We start from the raw sequence: 17,128 nt of genomic DNA, 5'->3' as shown, positions 1-17,128 counted from the left end.
AAGGAAAGGAAAAAGAAATGTTCTTTCCCTAATCTTCCCACTGCTGAGTGAAGGTACTGTGGGCCGAGTTCTGAGGAAGTGTTTGAAGCAGAGGCACAGGAGACTGGGCAGCTTGGAGCGGGACTGTGCCGGGCTGTATAGAGTGGCATGATATGAAGTGTGAGGCTAATAGTTTTAGTGCATTGGTAATACAACCATCAGTAATTTCAGTATCAACCTAGAATTAGAATAATAACAACACTGTTAGCAGTACAGAGCTTGTTTTTTCTTTAGTCTTTCACTTAGCTGACCATATGGGGCAGATTGACCTTGGCTGGTTGCCAGGTGCCCACCCAGCCACTCTCTCACCCCCTTCCTCAACAGGCAAGGGACAGAAAATAGGTTGAAAAAGCTGCTTTAGATGGATGAAGAAATAAACACGTTACATTGTAGGCCCAGAAAAGCAGGTAGAAAAGAGTTTACTGGCAATTTTCCGCTGAAACCTGTTCCTGGCAAGAGAGTCATATTGAAAATACTAGACAGTTCTTTTCTGAGTGAATTTGCAGTTTTGGGGATAACTTTTTTCAGTGTCAGGGATAATCTGAATTCTGGCAAATTCATTGATTCCAACTAAGATATTTCTCCCATCGCTCTTTTCGCTATTGAAACATTCAGGAAAGGAAAGTTTTTCTGTCTGCTTAGCAGTTAAGCTTGGGGTCCAGAACTTTTTTCAAAGCCATTACTTGATGGCAGAGCAATGATTGCTTATTGAACTATCTGTCTACCACAAAATTTGTTATACTCCATTGCAGTTAGTATATGTGGCTGAAATTTTGACATAGCGGAAGTATTTCTTCTGATTATGCTGAAGCTAGTTGTCAGCTGTTCTCTGAAACTGTGCTGTAGTTTGCATACAGAGTTGAGTCTTTTGGCTAAAAATAATTTTAATAGAATATAAAGGAATTTTAAGAATCAGCATTGGAATAGTAAATTTTGGATACCAGGAATGGAGTTTTCTGTACCAGTATTTAATCTTGTTTGCTCGTAATGTTTTCACGGTATAACAGAATCATTTTAGAGTCACTATCAATATTAAGAGACCATGGACTGACCCAAAACGCTTCATCCTGCCCAGGAATCTTTAGGCCACACAAGTGCATTTTATGCGTAAAAACTAGCAAGCTTAAAGACTTGTTATACACAAGAATTTTATAAAAATGAAGGAATTCGGCTAGTAACTGCTTTTCAGATTAAGCATAGTTTTTCCCCCTTCCACCTAGTAAGACCTAAATTAAATCTGCCTTCAAGACATGTTGATACATTGCATATTTACAAACTTAAGCAGTAATCAATTGAAGGTGGGGGATTTTTCCTTTGTCGTTAACAGGGATGGTATTATTTTCTAAGAAGTGAAAGGAACACAGCAACATTCATGGTATTACTAAGGAAAAGAACAGCAGTCAGAAGTAAGAGCATGAATAAGATCATTACAAATAGGTAATTTAAGTACAGGTGTTTTCTGTGGTGGTGTTTTAAAAAAAAATCTTAAATCATTTGGAAGAAACAGAATCTTTTGTGTTTCAGAATGAGGGGATTTATTACAGATTCATTTCCTAAGGAGAGGGATTTGTTGGTGGCTAAGCATGCACCAGGATAATATAGTAGTAATTGGTGGGAAAATGTGTAACAGCAAAAATAAAATACAGTATAGGGAAAGAAACTCTAATAATAAAAATGCATGTTTCCGTAGTTTTATGTATTATTTTAACTTTGACTCTTCTTTTCAGCTGAATTCATTCAAAAAGCACAATATACTTGTAAATCTTCCAATAAGTATCCATCAACAAGAGAAAATATTTTTTTTTTCTTTCATGTGTATGCATGCACACTGAGCAGGAAATACTGAACACAAACCAAATGCATCATCCTCTGTGACGGAGAAAAGCAGCTATATTTCTTCCAAGACTAATATTCTCTCAAGTTATTTAGTGTTGTCTTCCCCAGTCTAATTCCCAACCACATCATGATACATTACGATTTTTTTGCTAGTTTTTTTTCTTTTTTAATAAGTTTTGCAAAATCTTCTTATATTTACCTGTAAAATATAATGGCAATAATGAGGAGTTTTCTTATCCCTAACTCATTCCCAAATGTATCATGAATTCATTTTGAGTGTGTTCTGTGTGGATTAGTAGCTGTGCAGGCATTATGCTGTTCTGCCTCTGTACTTCAGTGTATGCTTTGATGCATGTCTGTGTATTAAAGGGACAAAATCCTAAGGTTATGCTTCCCCTGACACCCAGCAGAAGAAAGAGGATTAGTCAGTCGCTACTCGCTGTGAATGCTGTTGCAGAGTACAGTAGCCATGCTGTCTCTGGCAAGAGAAGTTTGCATTTTCAGGCAGGTTTGTGGTAACGTTTTTGGCAGACTTTTCTTGTAGGCTTTCATTGAAGAGCAAGGACCGATGACAATAAACTGTAGAAGCAGGAAGAGGTTATTTTGTCTGAGCTCATTAATTATTTGCTTTCCCTGTTTTGTATTTTAAAATAAAATAGTGTAGCAGGAAAAAAAAATCTCGTTCATTTAGGCGTACTTGGTGAAGTCCATTCTGCCCACATAAAGCCCAACTCTTCAATTTTTATTAGACAAAGAGCAGAACAGTAACATATGTAAAATCTGCCCTTCCAATGTTTATGGCTGCTATGGAAAAGGAAACTAGAATATTTTTATGCCCTGGCACTGGATACTGTGGGGGCCTCTGAAATCCTTTGGCCCATCTCCACTACCATTCTGCTGACAAAGTGATTCACAATTCTGAGTCTTATGATATACAGAAGTGTCCCCATTCGTTAGCACTGTTCGCGCTTGTCTACATGGCTACTGTTTTTTCATTTTTTTTCCAAAGACAGCCTAAAGGGACTAAGTTAATGTACAGGATTTACAAAAGAATTGTAGCAGCCTGAAATATGTTAATTTGCAGGTAGTTACGTAAGCAGAAGAATCCAAAGACTTGATTTCTATTGATTTGAGTGTCACCTTTCCTATGTACATTGTCTAATAAAGCTTCATCAAATGCTGCAGATTTTCCCTGAGTGGGAGGAATTAGTACAATTTATCTTCTCTTCTGAGCTTTCTATTTTCATTATATTTATGGGTAATTGATACTTTTACTTAAACTGTCAATATGTGAAATTGGCAAAACCTAATATTTTGGGAAATGTTGGGAGACAGTGAGCAATACTGGGAGACAGCACACTACTTTCACTTTAGGAAAGATTAAGAGAGTGGAGAAAGAATAGGCATATTTAAAACATGATCACACAAGCTAGATCCAGATGTTTTGCTTTAATGAGTTATTGCTCCAGCTGTTACTAGTCTCGACTGAAACTTAACTGCTCAAGGTGGTTTGAAAAACCCAGTAGACTTTATATTGAAGTGAAGTGGAAGCATCAAAATGTTATATGTAGCATCTCTGTTATATGGAAAATAACCTCCAAGCCAGGGGCAGTAGCAAGTCAAGGCTGGCTATACCTTAAATCACTACAGCTTCTTCATGGTTGCATGATTATATCTTTAACTTTTGACTGGCTTCTTCAATGATTTAAGAAATAAAACCGGATTGTTTTCTTTGGGATCCACCCTCACTTATTAGTAACAGGAGCATTTCTACATTATTTCTTTTGAAAACCTAGTAAGTCCAGAGTGTTAAGTATTTTAAATGTGTTACCAAGCTAGCTGTCCCATCCATTTATCATGCGTACAGTAGATTAAAGCTCATATACAGTTCCCAATTTAAAAATGTAAGAAATAATCACTTTTCCGTATATTTGTTACTCATACAGATGAGTCCATTTTATCTCTCTGAATCATTCCCTGTTATTTTTCTTACTTTCATTTTGAAAATTCTAATCTTTCTTCATGTTTAGTTTTATTCCTCATCTGATAACTGTCTACCTTGCTGAAACCAGCATGTAATGGTCTTATTTCAGTTTTTACATTATGTTTATTGAGGTTAAGCTGTCAAGAAACTCTGACAATATTGCAGAATTTTCAGTATTACTGAACCCTGTCTTACACACTCCGCTAATGGAAGATATATATCTAATACCAAGTAGCAAAACAGACTTAAAAATCAAGAGTTAATGTTTTTTAACAAAAAATCTTCATTAAATGTTTCCCAAGCTTAGAGCTGTTTTGGTGCATTTTTTTAGGCACTGTAATACAACGGTGAATATATCTAAACAGTATCATCATTTGGTTTGATAAATTGGAATAAATTTCTGATCTTTTTCCTTACCCAGGGAAATTACCGCTTCATGAAACTTTTACTGGCTCGTAGAGGGAACTGGATGCAGAAGGACTTAGAGGGTATGACACCATTACATTTAACTACACGTCACAGAAGTCCAAAATGTTTAGCTTTGTTGCTAAAACATATGGCACCTGGAGAAGTGGATACCCAGGACAAAAACAAGGTAAAAGTACTGCTTATTTTAAGACAACACTTGTAGCAGCTTTAGAAATTGGTGTTACATCAAACAGTTGTGTGTGAAAAATTATTTCAGTCATAACAAACTTTTTCTGAGTCTTCAAAATAGTGCCTAACGCTAGTATTATAATGATCACCTTTAGAAATATTAATATTTTCCTGACAATAGTGATGTAAAAGTTCATTGCACTGAGTTCATTGACATTCTTGTTGAGAGTACATAGAATAATAGAGCATTCAAAAACCACTGGTTTTAAGGTCTAAGTCTTTCTGTAACATTGTGATCCTTGTTAGAATCTGGATAGCATGTGCTTATCTTGCTTTTCTTCCTTGGAAAACCCCTATGTTTAGAATCATTTAATGATAAGAGTCACTAGAAAACTTTGTGCGGAAGGCCTTCAAAGTATTTGTCAATACTAAAGATGAGTTTAAAAAAAAAAGGGAAATTCCTTTGGTGTTGAGCTGAATGCAGGTTTGCTGTTGACAGACATCCTTCCTAACACTGGGTGATTGATTTTGCCCTGCACTGGGGCCACTAAAATGGTGGTGATATTGACACAGCTGCCATAGGTGCTACCTTTTAGAAATGTGTGGTGGGTTAGCTTTGGCAAGCAGCCAAATGCCCACCCAGCCTCTCTGTCACTGCCCCTCCTCAACGGGAGAGATGGAGAAAATAGGTTGAAAAAGGTCATGGGTTGAGATAAAGACAGGAAGATTGATCACCAATTACAGTCATGGGCAAAACAGACTCGACTTAAAGAAAATGAGTTTCATTTGTTGACAATTAAAATAGTTTTGTATAGTGAGAAACAGAGACAAAAATTAGAACAACACCTTCAAACCATCACCACCACCACCCTGCCTTTTTTCCTGGCTCAACTTTACTCCTTCACTTCCATCCACAAGGATGGTCCAAGGGTAAAATATCCATAGACCAAATCTATCTGGTTGACTGTCCTTTTTTCTGTATTTCTGTAAGTAAAAATGGACAATTTTTAGAGTCTCCTAGTTATACATGACTTTTTGGCCTGGGGTAGAATGTGATGCCATTTGTCAAGAGGATTTTTCTAACAGGGACAATAAAATGTATCAAGTTGGGGGTTTTATTTATTTTTTATTATTAATAGTAGTAGTAGTAGTAATAGCAGCAGTAGTAGTAGTATAAAATGGACCAATTGGCAGCAGAAGGTCTGCTGTCAGTGCACAGGCACTGTTGCTTCCATGAGTGCATCGTTTAGTGAGAGGGATGTGATGATGAAGTTGATTGACATTCTGGCATAAGACTTTCATTTGAAGCAGAGCACCAGTTAGTCACTGACATTTGTTTTGTGAAACTGCAGACTTCCTCGAGAGAAAATGTAATCTTAGCATCTTCAGAGCTTTACATTACTACCTCCTTAGAATAAAGTCCTTCAGACTAATTTTCTGCCTCTGTAGTGACAACTGTCGCTTGAAAGGCCAGGAAATCTCCAGGTGACTTTCCAGGTATATCATATAGTGCATATATTGTCATGAGTTGTCTGATGTCCCTTTGCAAAGTCAAGTCTTGCTCTACCGCATCAATAAAACTACCAGCCTGCTTCAGAAGCACACTGACTTCTAAGAGCCTCAGGAAATAATCTATTAATGTTTGTTGAAAAGGACTATCATTAAAATGATCAGCCAGAAGAGATGACGGATCTTAGAAGTGGTACAGTTCTTAAACAACTGATTTACTATTACTCTTCGTACAGAGAGGACTGCCAGTCCACAGTAATAGCACACTAACCCATTTTAAAAGAAGGAGTAGTTATTTAGCATATAGTAACTGTATTTTTTGAGGTGCTCAGATTAGTGTCGTTCTTTGGTTTGAGCGCTTAGCAATGCTTGATTTAAAACTGATGTGAGACAGTTGCCTCCATTAGCGTTAATAGTAGGATATGAGGAGGCACAGGACTTTCACACAGTCCTGACAGACATTCTAGGTAAAGGATTTCTTGTGTTTCCACAAAGGTTTTGAACAAAACAGATGCATCCCTCATGTTGGAATGTTTGATGCGTGTTCTGTTTGGAAGATGATGACATTGCCTTTAGTAGACAGATTTCTAGTAATTATTGTGGACCTGTTAATCTGGGAATATCTGGTTTAATTTTCATGTGCTTGAGCAGTTTGTGTATCCTGAAATGTAAAAAAGACTTCTTTCAAAGAATCCAGAGCTATGAATGTTCCTTAAGCCCAATTTTTTGCCCAAGGTTGTAGTAACAAAAAGTGAGACACTGTGAGTTTAGATAGCAAAAAGAAGACCAAAAAACAATATGTAACTACCATTGGCAAGGCAGGCATGGTATTGAATACTACTGGAACTGTTACTGATTACAGAGGCTTTTTAAGCATTGAGCAGGAAGGTCTCCTTCCTACAATTTGTAAGTGATCTTGGAACTGGTGCAAAAAATCTCCCCACCAGGCACTAATCTACCACTGATTCAAATGTGAGTGCCCTGATCAAGTAAGTGTATTTGGATAAGCTGATAATCAACATACCAGCTTGGCAAGGCTGGTCTTAGTGGAAATCCTCATTCCGTATCTCATGTAGTGGGTTTTCATTCTACCACAAGAGGAGATGGTAAGAGAAAGGGACTGGACTTTCTAGTGGTGTTACTGCTTAAACTCTGAAATCCTTATCTGATTTTATCACCTAGGAAGCAGGATAAGACAGCTGCAAGCCCAGTTTCCAACAAATTAATCTTCTGTCCCCTCTGGACAATGGCGTTGAACCAGCCTGCGCCCTAGCAATCAGCTGTTTGCCTTCCAGGATATTCCAACATGTATCATGGAAACCCTGGCTATAATTATAGCAGTCATTCTGGAGAGGTCATGCTGACTTCCTGACCACATTAATTAATTAACAAAGGTATATGGAAACTAGCCAAAGCCTTTTAGGAGCCTTGCCTGTTGTTCAGCAAATTTCCAAGGCAGTATTAAAGCATTGCCAGATTTCCCACAAAATGTAGAGCACTTTTATTCCAGTTCATGTCATGAGTAGTCACAGTAGCAAAGCTGGAATTCAGGTTGATGAAAGGCAGGTCTCAGGGATAGAGTCCAACAAGTTTGACCCTGTTGGGTATACAGCTTATTCATTTCCCTTACTGCAAATATGCGCATTAAGATTGTCAGATATAATTCCTGAACATCAGAGAGAACAACTGTTTTTTATGTCTGTTTCTGTGTAGGCAACTGGCTGAAAAGCAAGTTGTAGGTGAGAGAAGCCAGTAAACAAAGACTACATTGGCCTCTTGGTAATCAAAAGTTTTTGCTTTCATTGCATCTGTCAGTTTCTAGGGATACTGGTCAGCTCCACTTAAGAAATAACATTTGTTAACTTACCTCAAATTTCTCCTGCTAGAAGTTTTTCAATTCAATCCCGACAAGCTGTGATGGTTTGAACATGCTTTACAGTACTAGGCTGTATGTTGTTGTACATGGTGTCAGTTATCAGACCTTTCCTTGCAGCCCCTCCAGTTATGTTTTAGAATGAGCTCTTTTTCAGTGAACTACCAAGTAGACAAAAAGGTTGCGCTATCGTATCATGTTACCATGGTACTAATCTAACAGCTTAAAGCAACAAACACAAAAAATAGGCTCCTTTTTGCCTTCCTCCTTTAGAGAGACGTTAAGGATATGATAGTGAACTCAAACATTCTATCTCGCTATTCAAAGTTGCTAATCCAGGGTATCGTAGGCTTATACACAAATGTCCTGCAGCAGTTATTTCTCTCCATTTTCAAATCAAAGTGCCATGTAGTATTTTGCTGGGGTGAGGGTGGGAGGAAGGGAGATGGGGAAATAAAATTCATTCTGTATCTTACAAACTTTATGACTTGGCAGTTGGGAGAAATGTGTCTGATCAGTAAAGCACTTGTTAATATACCAATGTTTTACTGTTTAAAAAAGCCACACATTGATTTGCCTATATAATTGTGAACATTTGTTAATGCCCATAAAAAGCCACTGGCAGTCAGGAATTTGCAATAGGAGCATGGATTGCCATTTGACGTTTTATTGGACTGTCATGGGTCAGTGGGCATTAGATTCAGTAATACTTAACCTCTAGAATTCTGCATGATCTAGGACAGTGTAGAAAGTCAAAACCTTTGCTCAAGATGGATCCACATCCAGTGTCAGTATTCAGTACCATCTTCCTCTAGTGGAAAGTAATCTTGTTATATGGTTCTCCATCAATTTGTGTTATTTGAAGAGATTTACAACTTTAAGAGGGACCAAACTAATCACTGCAGTTGTTGTGTAGTGCAGCTCTGGTGCTGAGACCTGCTTCAGATGATCATTCTAACTTGGACATGATTGCTTAATACTAAGCTCAGATATTTTCTCCAGGTCTGAAACTGCCACACCCAATGGCATTGCCCTGTTGGCTGGCTAAGTAGCATGGACAGTATTCTCCTGCCATAGTCCAAGAAATCCTCATACAAAGCAATTAATCTTCTACCAGAAATATTTATATTCCAAGCATAAGGGCTTCTCAATGTGGGTCTTATGTAAGATGATGTAACTTAGACCTAATTCAGGCCTCGATAGCAAAGACATGTAAATATCCACTCTTATGTAGGTAGATGGGCCTCTTGTTCAATTTTGCTTTAGTCTGTTTTCCAGTGATTTTGAGTTGTCACCCACCCTAGATACATGTGCTCCATTTTCTGTCAGTCCTCTTTATTGAAGTATAACAAAAGATTGCTCATTTACCCATTGCTTAAAGCTGATTTTACCTGTGATCCCTCCTCTCTGCTCAGCACTGGTGGCACCACAAATGGAATGCCATGTCTAGTTCTGGGCTCTCCAGTACAGTAAGGGCATAGACATACTGAAGCGAGTCCAGTGGAGAGCCACAAAGATGATTAACAGATTGGAGCATCTGACATCAAGGAGAGGCTGACAGAGCTGTGAATGCTCAGCCTGAAGAACAGATGGTTCAGGGGTGATCTTAGCAATGTGTATAAATACCGGATGGGAGGCAGTAAAGAAGATGGAACCAGACTCTTCTGAGTGCCCTCCACTGACTGTTCAGAGGCAATGGGAACAAGTTGAAATATAATAAATTCTGTTTAAACCTCAGAAAATACTTTTTTACTGTGAGGGAGGTCAAACAAGTTGTCCAGAGAGGTTGTGGAGTCTCTGCCTGTGGAGATAAGTCAAAGTCTGTCTGGACAGTGTCCTGATCAACCTGTTCTAGTTGACCATGCTTTGAGCAGAGGAGTTGGACTAGGTGATCTCTTTCATTCTGTGAAAATATAATTAAATCATATTTCATGTCTTAACAAACTTTAATTTTCATCTGCTGTTTGTTTTCACTGTGTTTGTAAAACTTGTGAATATTGTGTTCCAGCAAACTGCATTGCATTGGAGTGCTTACTACAATAACCCAGAGCATGTGAAACTTCTCATAAAACATGATTCAAATATTGGAATCCCTGATATTGAAGGAAAAATCCCACTTCACTGGGCAGCTAACAACAAGGACCCTAGTGCAATTCACACAGTGAAATGTATTCTGGTAAGAAAGTCTATTATATATATATAACATTTTCTGTATTTATTACTTTACTCTGATAGAAATATTTTTTGTTCTCTTGTCATTTTTCATTTTAGTCCACTGACTTTTTGAGAATGAAATATTTGCCTTTCCCACTATCCAGGATTTTGTAAGAAATGATCTTAAATATATTTGCTCTCTTGAAAGGGGTTTCTTCTGAGTTCTATGGGTGAATATCTTTGCTCTAACTCGTGGACTATGTATATTCTCTTAATTAGTTTGATATGTGTAACTTCATTTGGGGGGGAAATGAGGGAGGGAGAGGTTGCAAGTTCTGCTAGTTAAAATGGCCAGTCATATTCCTCATCTCAGTTTCATCTTGCACACTGATTTCTTTGTTGTGTGTCTTTTCTTCATTATTTGAAAGTTTCTTTCTCATTAACTGTACTGAAAAGTCTAATTTAATTTGGTCTTTTGAGTCAGAATTCTGGGAAATATTTGATGAATTATCAGTCAGCCCACTATCAGTTTATTGAGAGACTTTCCAGCTATTTTTCTGTACAGATTTAATAATTTTTCCTTCATGGCATATTTTCTCTGTCTGCAGTATTTCAGTTTCATTTTCTACACTGACAGATATAGCAAGTACAATAACATCATGTGCTCAGCTTGATTTTTACCTTGATTTTTATTCTGTGGAAATCTCTGAACTTCACTAACATGGAAAGATACAGAAGTCTCAATTGAATTTTTCTCTCATATTGCAACAATCTCTCTATATCTTTGTCTTTCTCTGTTTGCCTTATTAGCTTGCAAGTTGAGAACTTGTGTGTGGCATATGAAAATTTGATTTGTTTTCTCCAAATCACATTGATAATCTTATAGTTACTGATACTTTTTTTCTACTCTAAAGATAGTTTTTGAGAGGTTTCCAGTGTTAAATTAATGTGATTTTATTTCTGTATTACTTCTGTTTATTCAAGATATTTGCAATTTGGACTCAATTGTGAAATAATTTGTCACAAACAAAATTTTGTCACAAAGTTTTAGTTGTTATATACCATCTACTTTTCTGCCACCCTCGAGAAATAAATTTGCTGAAAAGTAGGTAAGGATTGCTGTGTTCAAGACTTTTGACTTTTTCAAATGTTAGATAGTCAAGGTAAATATTTTTAAAAGTTGTGGTGGGTTGGCCTCAGCCTACAGCGTAACACCCACACAGCCACTCACTCACTCCCCTCTTGCAGGACTGGGATAAAATAGAAGGAAGGCAAAAAGACTTATGGATGAAGATAATGACAGTTTAGTATGGAAAGCAAAAGCTCCGTGCAAAAAAGGAAATTTATTCACTACTTCCCATCAGCAGACAGATGTTAGCCACTCCCAGGAAAGTGGAAAAAGAGCTGCAGCACTCTTAGCGGTTGCTTGGGAAGACAAACGGTGTAGCCATGAGCATCCCCCCTGCATCCTCCTTTCCCTGAGCTTTTTTTTGCTGAGCATGATGTTATATGGTATGGAATATTGCTTGGGTCAATTCGGATCAGCTGTCCTGGCTGTGTCCCCTTCCAGTCTCTTGCCCACCCCCAGCCCACTCATTTGGGGGAGCAGGACAGGGCAGGGCATGAAAAAGAGAAATCCTTGATGCTGTGCAAGCACTATTCAGTAATAGCCAAAACATTGGTGTGTTATCAACAGTTTTACTCACAAATACAAAGCCCCCCCAGCACCATACCTGCTGCTGCAAGGAAAATTAACTCCATCCCAGCCCAATACACTACAAAAGGTCAAAAATACCTGTCTACTTACTGAAGGTGTTCTCAAAGATTCTCTTTAGGTAATACAGAATCATGATCATGTCCAGGTTTTTTGGTTCTTTTTTTTTTTACTCTGACAGTTAAGAGTGTATTCTTGATTCCATCTAGGCTTTTTCATGCATCAACTAAATTGTTGATATTCCAAATAGTTATACCTATGTATAATTATTGATGGAGTAAGATAATAACAAGTTTAAATGAAAAAGTAATTTAGGTTACAGAATATGTGTAAAAGTTGATGATACAGAAACGCTGTTACTAGGTAATCAATCTGTTGATTGAATCCGTTGTTGACTATAAATATCTTTTTTTTGGTGGTGGTGGTGCCTCTGAGTTTAAGCCTTTAGTAAGATCTTGTCTTCTCTCCAAACTGTAGTGTTTTTCTTACTTATCTTGATAGAAGATACCTACCTAGCAGAGCTCACAATCTTCCCCTGCTTTCTTAACTACTTTTTGCCATGTTACCCAGTTCCAGATCTATTGCCCAAGCATCACCTTTAATTCTCATTCCTCTCTAGGTCTTCACATCCAGGTTAACTTTATCGTTTTTCACATTCTTTCTGCATGGTATTTCTAACGTACGTACCCATAAAATTTCTGTTGTCTTCTGACTTAACTTACATAATTGCATTTCTAAGTTCACGAGAACATTGTCTTGTAGTGAGAGCAGTGCAAAACGCCTACGATACTGGGGTCACTGTTGCCTCTCTGTTTTTTTAATCACATCCAACACAAACCATTTGTCCTTGCTTTCATGGTGGAGTGCTATAAGCTGTAAGCTATGTGCTGGTGCTCAGACAGCAGTCAGATATGGCTATCTACTACTGCTCAATCTGCGTTGGCAGCCTTTGTTGCCTGCTGACTAAGTTATGAAAAACAACACTGCTGTTGTTCCTCTCATGTTATCTTTAACACTCTGGAAGAATTCCCCAGAAAATTATTTTTCTCCAGTGTCCTACTAAGAATTGTCCAGTGCTGTTTTACAAAAACTTGACGGAAGTTAAGCTGCTGGATTTTTTGAGACCGCAGTCTATGATACTGAAAAATACTGTCTTGTTTTTCCATGCTCTGCCATCTGAACGTGTCCATTTGTTGTCTCCTGTTTATAAATTCATAAAAGTAAGGGTCATCTTTCTGTTTGGTGTTTGTATAGTACTTAGCTCATTGGGATTGTAAAAATAAACAGTAATGAAAAGAGCTTCAAGTGAATGCTGAAAAAGTAGGTTGAATTTGCAGGGGTGTCAGTTATGCACAATTGTTTACATCTAATATTGAAATCCATGAAATATAGCAAAAATGGAACTCATGACAGTTTTAGAAAGCAAACGTGAAGTAGAGAGAAACTCTAATCTGGAGATCCTCTCATGGTCAACTTCCTTTTCCACCTTTCCAGATTCAGCAGTGCTTGGTTACATGAAAAACGTTGGGAAGATTTAAGGAGGAAAGAACAGAATAAGGTTCCATTAATATGGTGGAAGCAACTGCTTAGTACTATCTCTCTATTTTGTATCTCTTCTCTTTGCTTATTCTTCATGGTAAGAGATGTGACATTTATTTATACAACACTTTCCATTATTGCCTACAATTCCATTGTTCTAATAGCTGCAGAAAAATGCGTAGCTTCTGTTTCTTCTGTGTATTGTGCTTAAAATATTAATATAGTATGACAGTTTAATTATAGCTAGTTTTACACCAAACCCACTTATAATCCAAAGCAATTACACTCTTGAACATAGGCAGGAAGAGGCCTAGAAAATTTTAGTTTAAGTGGCCAAAAATTTCAAAACACATGAGTACTTTTAGACTAGAATGTAAGCAGTGGCTTTATCATTAAAAGATTCTTTACCATTTTGGAAAATTAACAGTGTCGATTATGGGGATATGTTCTGGGGAACACCACTGACTTTGAGCCAGGAGTTTTAGGAGTAATTTATTTAATGTGTCCTTGTGCTTTGGAAGGCTTGAAAATTAGACTTCCAGATTACATCAATATAGTCTAGGTAAAGTGAAGAAGCATTTGTTTTCTTGTTTGTCCATTGTGTTCAAACAGGTTTTCCTCTGGTGCAGTTAGAATTTCTGTAATAAACTTCTGTGCATATCATCATTCATTTTTAGTCATTCTTAAAAATGATTCTCATAAAGATCACTTCTGAATTTTCTGCAGTGGGCTCTATACTCCCCCTGCTGAGCTCTTTGAATAGAGAGAAAACAAGCATATTACCAGTTAGCTTTCTCTTGTGAATTATTAAAGCTAGGGAAGAACATAAAACTTCACTTTTCACTGTAATGGCTCAGATAAATGCTTTTGAATGCTTATTAAAAGAAGTGTTATTCATGCTTTGATTATTGTGGTTTCTGCATGTAACAATGTTAACTTCAATTGTCTTTTTAGTTAAGGGATTCACATTTAGCAACTTTTTATGTTTTTAATAGATTATCTGTTATTGTACTAGTGGCTAGATATAGTAATGAAGTACAGTATGTTTCAAGTATGTTAATTTTTTTCTCTAGCAAAACATGGCTAACACTACTGATATAAAAAACTGCATCAGAGTTTTAGATATGCAAGACAGGCAACTTAATTAGCATTTACATACAGTATGCGAAGTATGTAAATGTTTAACTTCAGAAAACTTATATTAATCAAATATTAGGAAGTTTAAGTTGACACTGTTAGAAAGTAAGACAGTAAGAAACAAGAATCAGGGCACTGCAGAGTTGAGGTTACTACTGCAGTATTAATTTAGCCAGATTGCACTTAGGAAATATGGTTAAACATAACTCTAGATGTATTTTTTTTTTTAATCTATTAAATAGAACATATAGAATGTGCAACCTTGGTAAATTAATATTTGGGTAGAAACCATAATTCTGGAGTTTCTTGACTTTCTGCTTCTTGATTTCTCGTTCTCAGTGTTAGATGTTCATTTTCTATGTAATAGTTACTGCATTTCAAATAATGCAAATACAAGTGTTTTTACGGCCTATTTGCGTACCTAGTGAAGTCAATAGGAAAAATTACAGTTTAGTGAGAAAGGGATCAGGAACTTGCTTTAATTGTTAACAAGCTGCACTGATCACAATCTCTCCCTCCTCTTTCATAAGTATATTGTAAGATATAGTGCAACTCTGTATTTTCAGGAGGATTGTTTTTCTCAGTTATCATGGCTTAAAATCCACTCTAGTGTTGGAATTTAAAAATCTCAGGACTACATTCCTTTTTTTTTTTGCACAGGGTTCCTCTGACTTCAGTGAATTGTTCTGAGTTGTCGGAGATACAGCAGACTTACTCCCTATAGTTTATTTAAGCTCTTGTTTTGACATTCTGCTTCTGCTCTAGATGCTTGGTGTCCTGAGTTTCTGTTGTTTTATTGTTTACCATTTTCTTTAGAGATACCTCTTTTTTCAGGAAAGTGAAGTTTAAAGTTTGTATTTCATGGGGCTTTATGATATTTGCCATTTGGAGATCTCTGCAGTGCTAAGATTATGTTCATTTTTCCCTGTTCTGTTCTTTTGCCTGAGAAAGAAAGTCGTGAAGAGACATCTGTCTAGAAAAAAGTTGATGAGAAAGGAAATTATCATAATATGAAACTGTATAGCTAGGGACCTTATGTGAAAGTCATTTAGCATGTTTTTTAAGAAAATGTGATGAAAAGTCAAGTTATATCTATTAATGCCTATGTTATGTGATCAAATGACTAATCACAATACTTTTGAAGATTTTTTGATTCAAAATTAAGCCCATTACAAGTAGATGCATTCATAAGAAGTACTCTCCAACTTACTTCTATCCTGTCAGCTAGAGACCTTGACATCTCCTTTAGAAATACTCTTGATAGTCATGCAGTTTTAAAATGCTAGAAAAGTATTATAATGAAAGCCTAAGATTAACTTGTGCAAAAAGGGGAGTGCCCTAGGAGAAAAATATAAAGATATATCTGTCATGTTCAACTTAGAAAATCAAGTAAGAAGATCTAGTTATTTTCACAAGAGTCTGAGTTAGTCTTTTAAGGATCTGTTTAAGGAGCCACTTGCACAACAGACTGGCAAAACTACAGGGTATGTACCAAAAATCAGGTCTTGTACAATGATTAAGTAAGTATATAAAAAAATTCCATAAGAAATATTTGAAAATAGCCTATACTGTTAACAAAAGCATTTGGTTGTAGAGTTATATTCTACTGAACAAGGGCAGTTTATCTCCTTATATAAGACTCAAAAAAAATCTGTAAAGAGTATATAGTTTTTCTCTTAAACTTAAATTTTTTTTAATTTTTTTTTTTTTAAAGGAAGCTGCACCTACAGAATCTCTGCTTAACTGGCAAGACTATGAAGGACGAACTCCCCTTCATTTTGCTGTTGCTGATGGGAATGTAGCAGTTGTTGATGTCCTGACCTCCTACGAAGGCTGCAATGTGACATCTTATGACAACTTGTTTCGAACTCCCCTTCACTGGGCAGCCTTACTTGGTAAACTGGACAATGCTGAAGTCATTTAATAATTAATTGACTGTGGTGTTTAATCTTTGTCTCTGTTTTTTATTTAATTCCAGCCTGGCATTATGCTAACTAATCTCTTAGAACAACAATATTTTCTGCTAGACCAGGATTAGAAGTTTGTGTGTAGATTGGTTTTTTTAGCTTCAGATTCTTCAAAGCATTGTAAAATGCATTACTTTGGCAGGCCATATATGCTCATAATTTAAGAACAATTAGAGCATATTGAGATGTTCTTGCATATGTAGCTTTGTTCATAGGTAAAAAAAAACCCTGGTACTCTAGAGCAGTGGTGTCCGAAGAGCGGTGTGCACACCCCAGCATGTATGCAAGACAATCCACTGGGGTGCATGAAGAAAATATCAGAACTTCTGTTTATTTTTTAATTGAAAAAATAAGAAAACTTTACTAATATTTAATATATGGATTGATGCTAGCACCCTCACTTGGTCCATATGTAAGATGGTCACATAGGATTTGCAAGGTGCCTGAGGGAAGTGAGTGCTCCACAGCGCGGAGGGGTTGACAGTGGCATCATCACTTATTTGTTCACTTTCAGCTTATTGCAGTGTATTGCAGTTTACATGTGCCCGGTTAAGTGGATTTATGGATTATATTATCTAGTTTTTACTAAACTACCCCTCACAAAATAGTCAAGTGACTTAAAAAGATTCCCGCAAAGAAACCACAGATAATCTGATAATGCCAGCACAAGTGAACAAGAAAATGGCAGAGATGACACTTCTACTCCTAGTACAAGCTCTTCGTCAGACACATTATGACAATCTAATCAGATCTGACAAGAAGTTTTATTCAGATAAAGT

At 36.8% G+C, this 17,128-nt stretch overlaps 1 protein-coding gene across 8 annotated transcripts in view; it reads left to right on the top strand.

Annotated features, from left to right (window-relative positions):
• INVS (inversin) overlaps nt 1-17,128 on the top strand; it is a 103,984-nt gene that overhangs the window by 41,844 nt on the left and 45,012 nt on the right. For 7 of the 8 annotated variants that reach the window (XM_075494219.1, XM_075494222.1, XM_075494224.1 and 4 more), the window contains 3 exons: nt 4,281-4,454; nt 9,847-10,014; nt 16,097-16,277. In XM_075494219.1, coding sequence (XP_075350334.1) covers nt 4,281-4,454; nt 9,847-10,014; nt 16,097-16,277 — 523 coding nt within the window. Of the gene's footprint in view, nt 1-4,280; nt 4,455-9,846; nt 10,015-13,208; nt 13,343-16,096; nt 16,278-17,128 lie in introns of those variants that run through there. The other variant, XM_075494226.1, reaches the window with a different exon arrangement.

The sequence above is a fragment of the Mycteria americana genome, chromosome 2 (genome assembly GCF_035582795.1).
Source record: "Mycteria americana isolate JAX WOST 10 ecotype Jacksonville Zoo and Gardens chromosome 2, USCA_MyAme_1.0, whole genome shotgun sequence".
Lineage (NCBI taxonomy): Eukaryota > Metazoa > Chordata > Aves > Ciconiiformes > Ciconiidae > Mycteria > Mycteria americana.
Note: the sequence above shows the minus strand (reverse complement) of the source record. Positions and strands in the feature narration are given on the sequence as shown.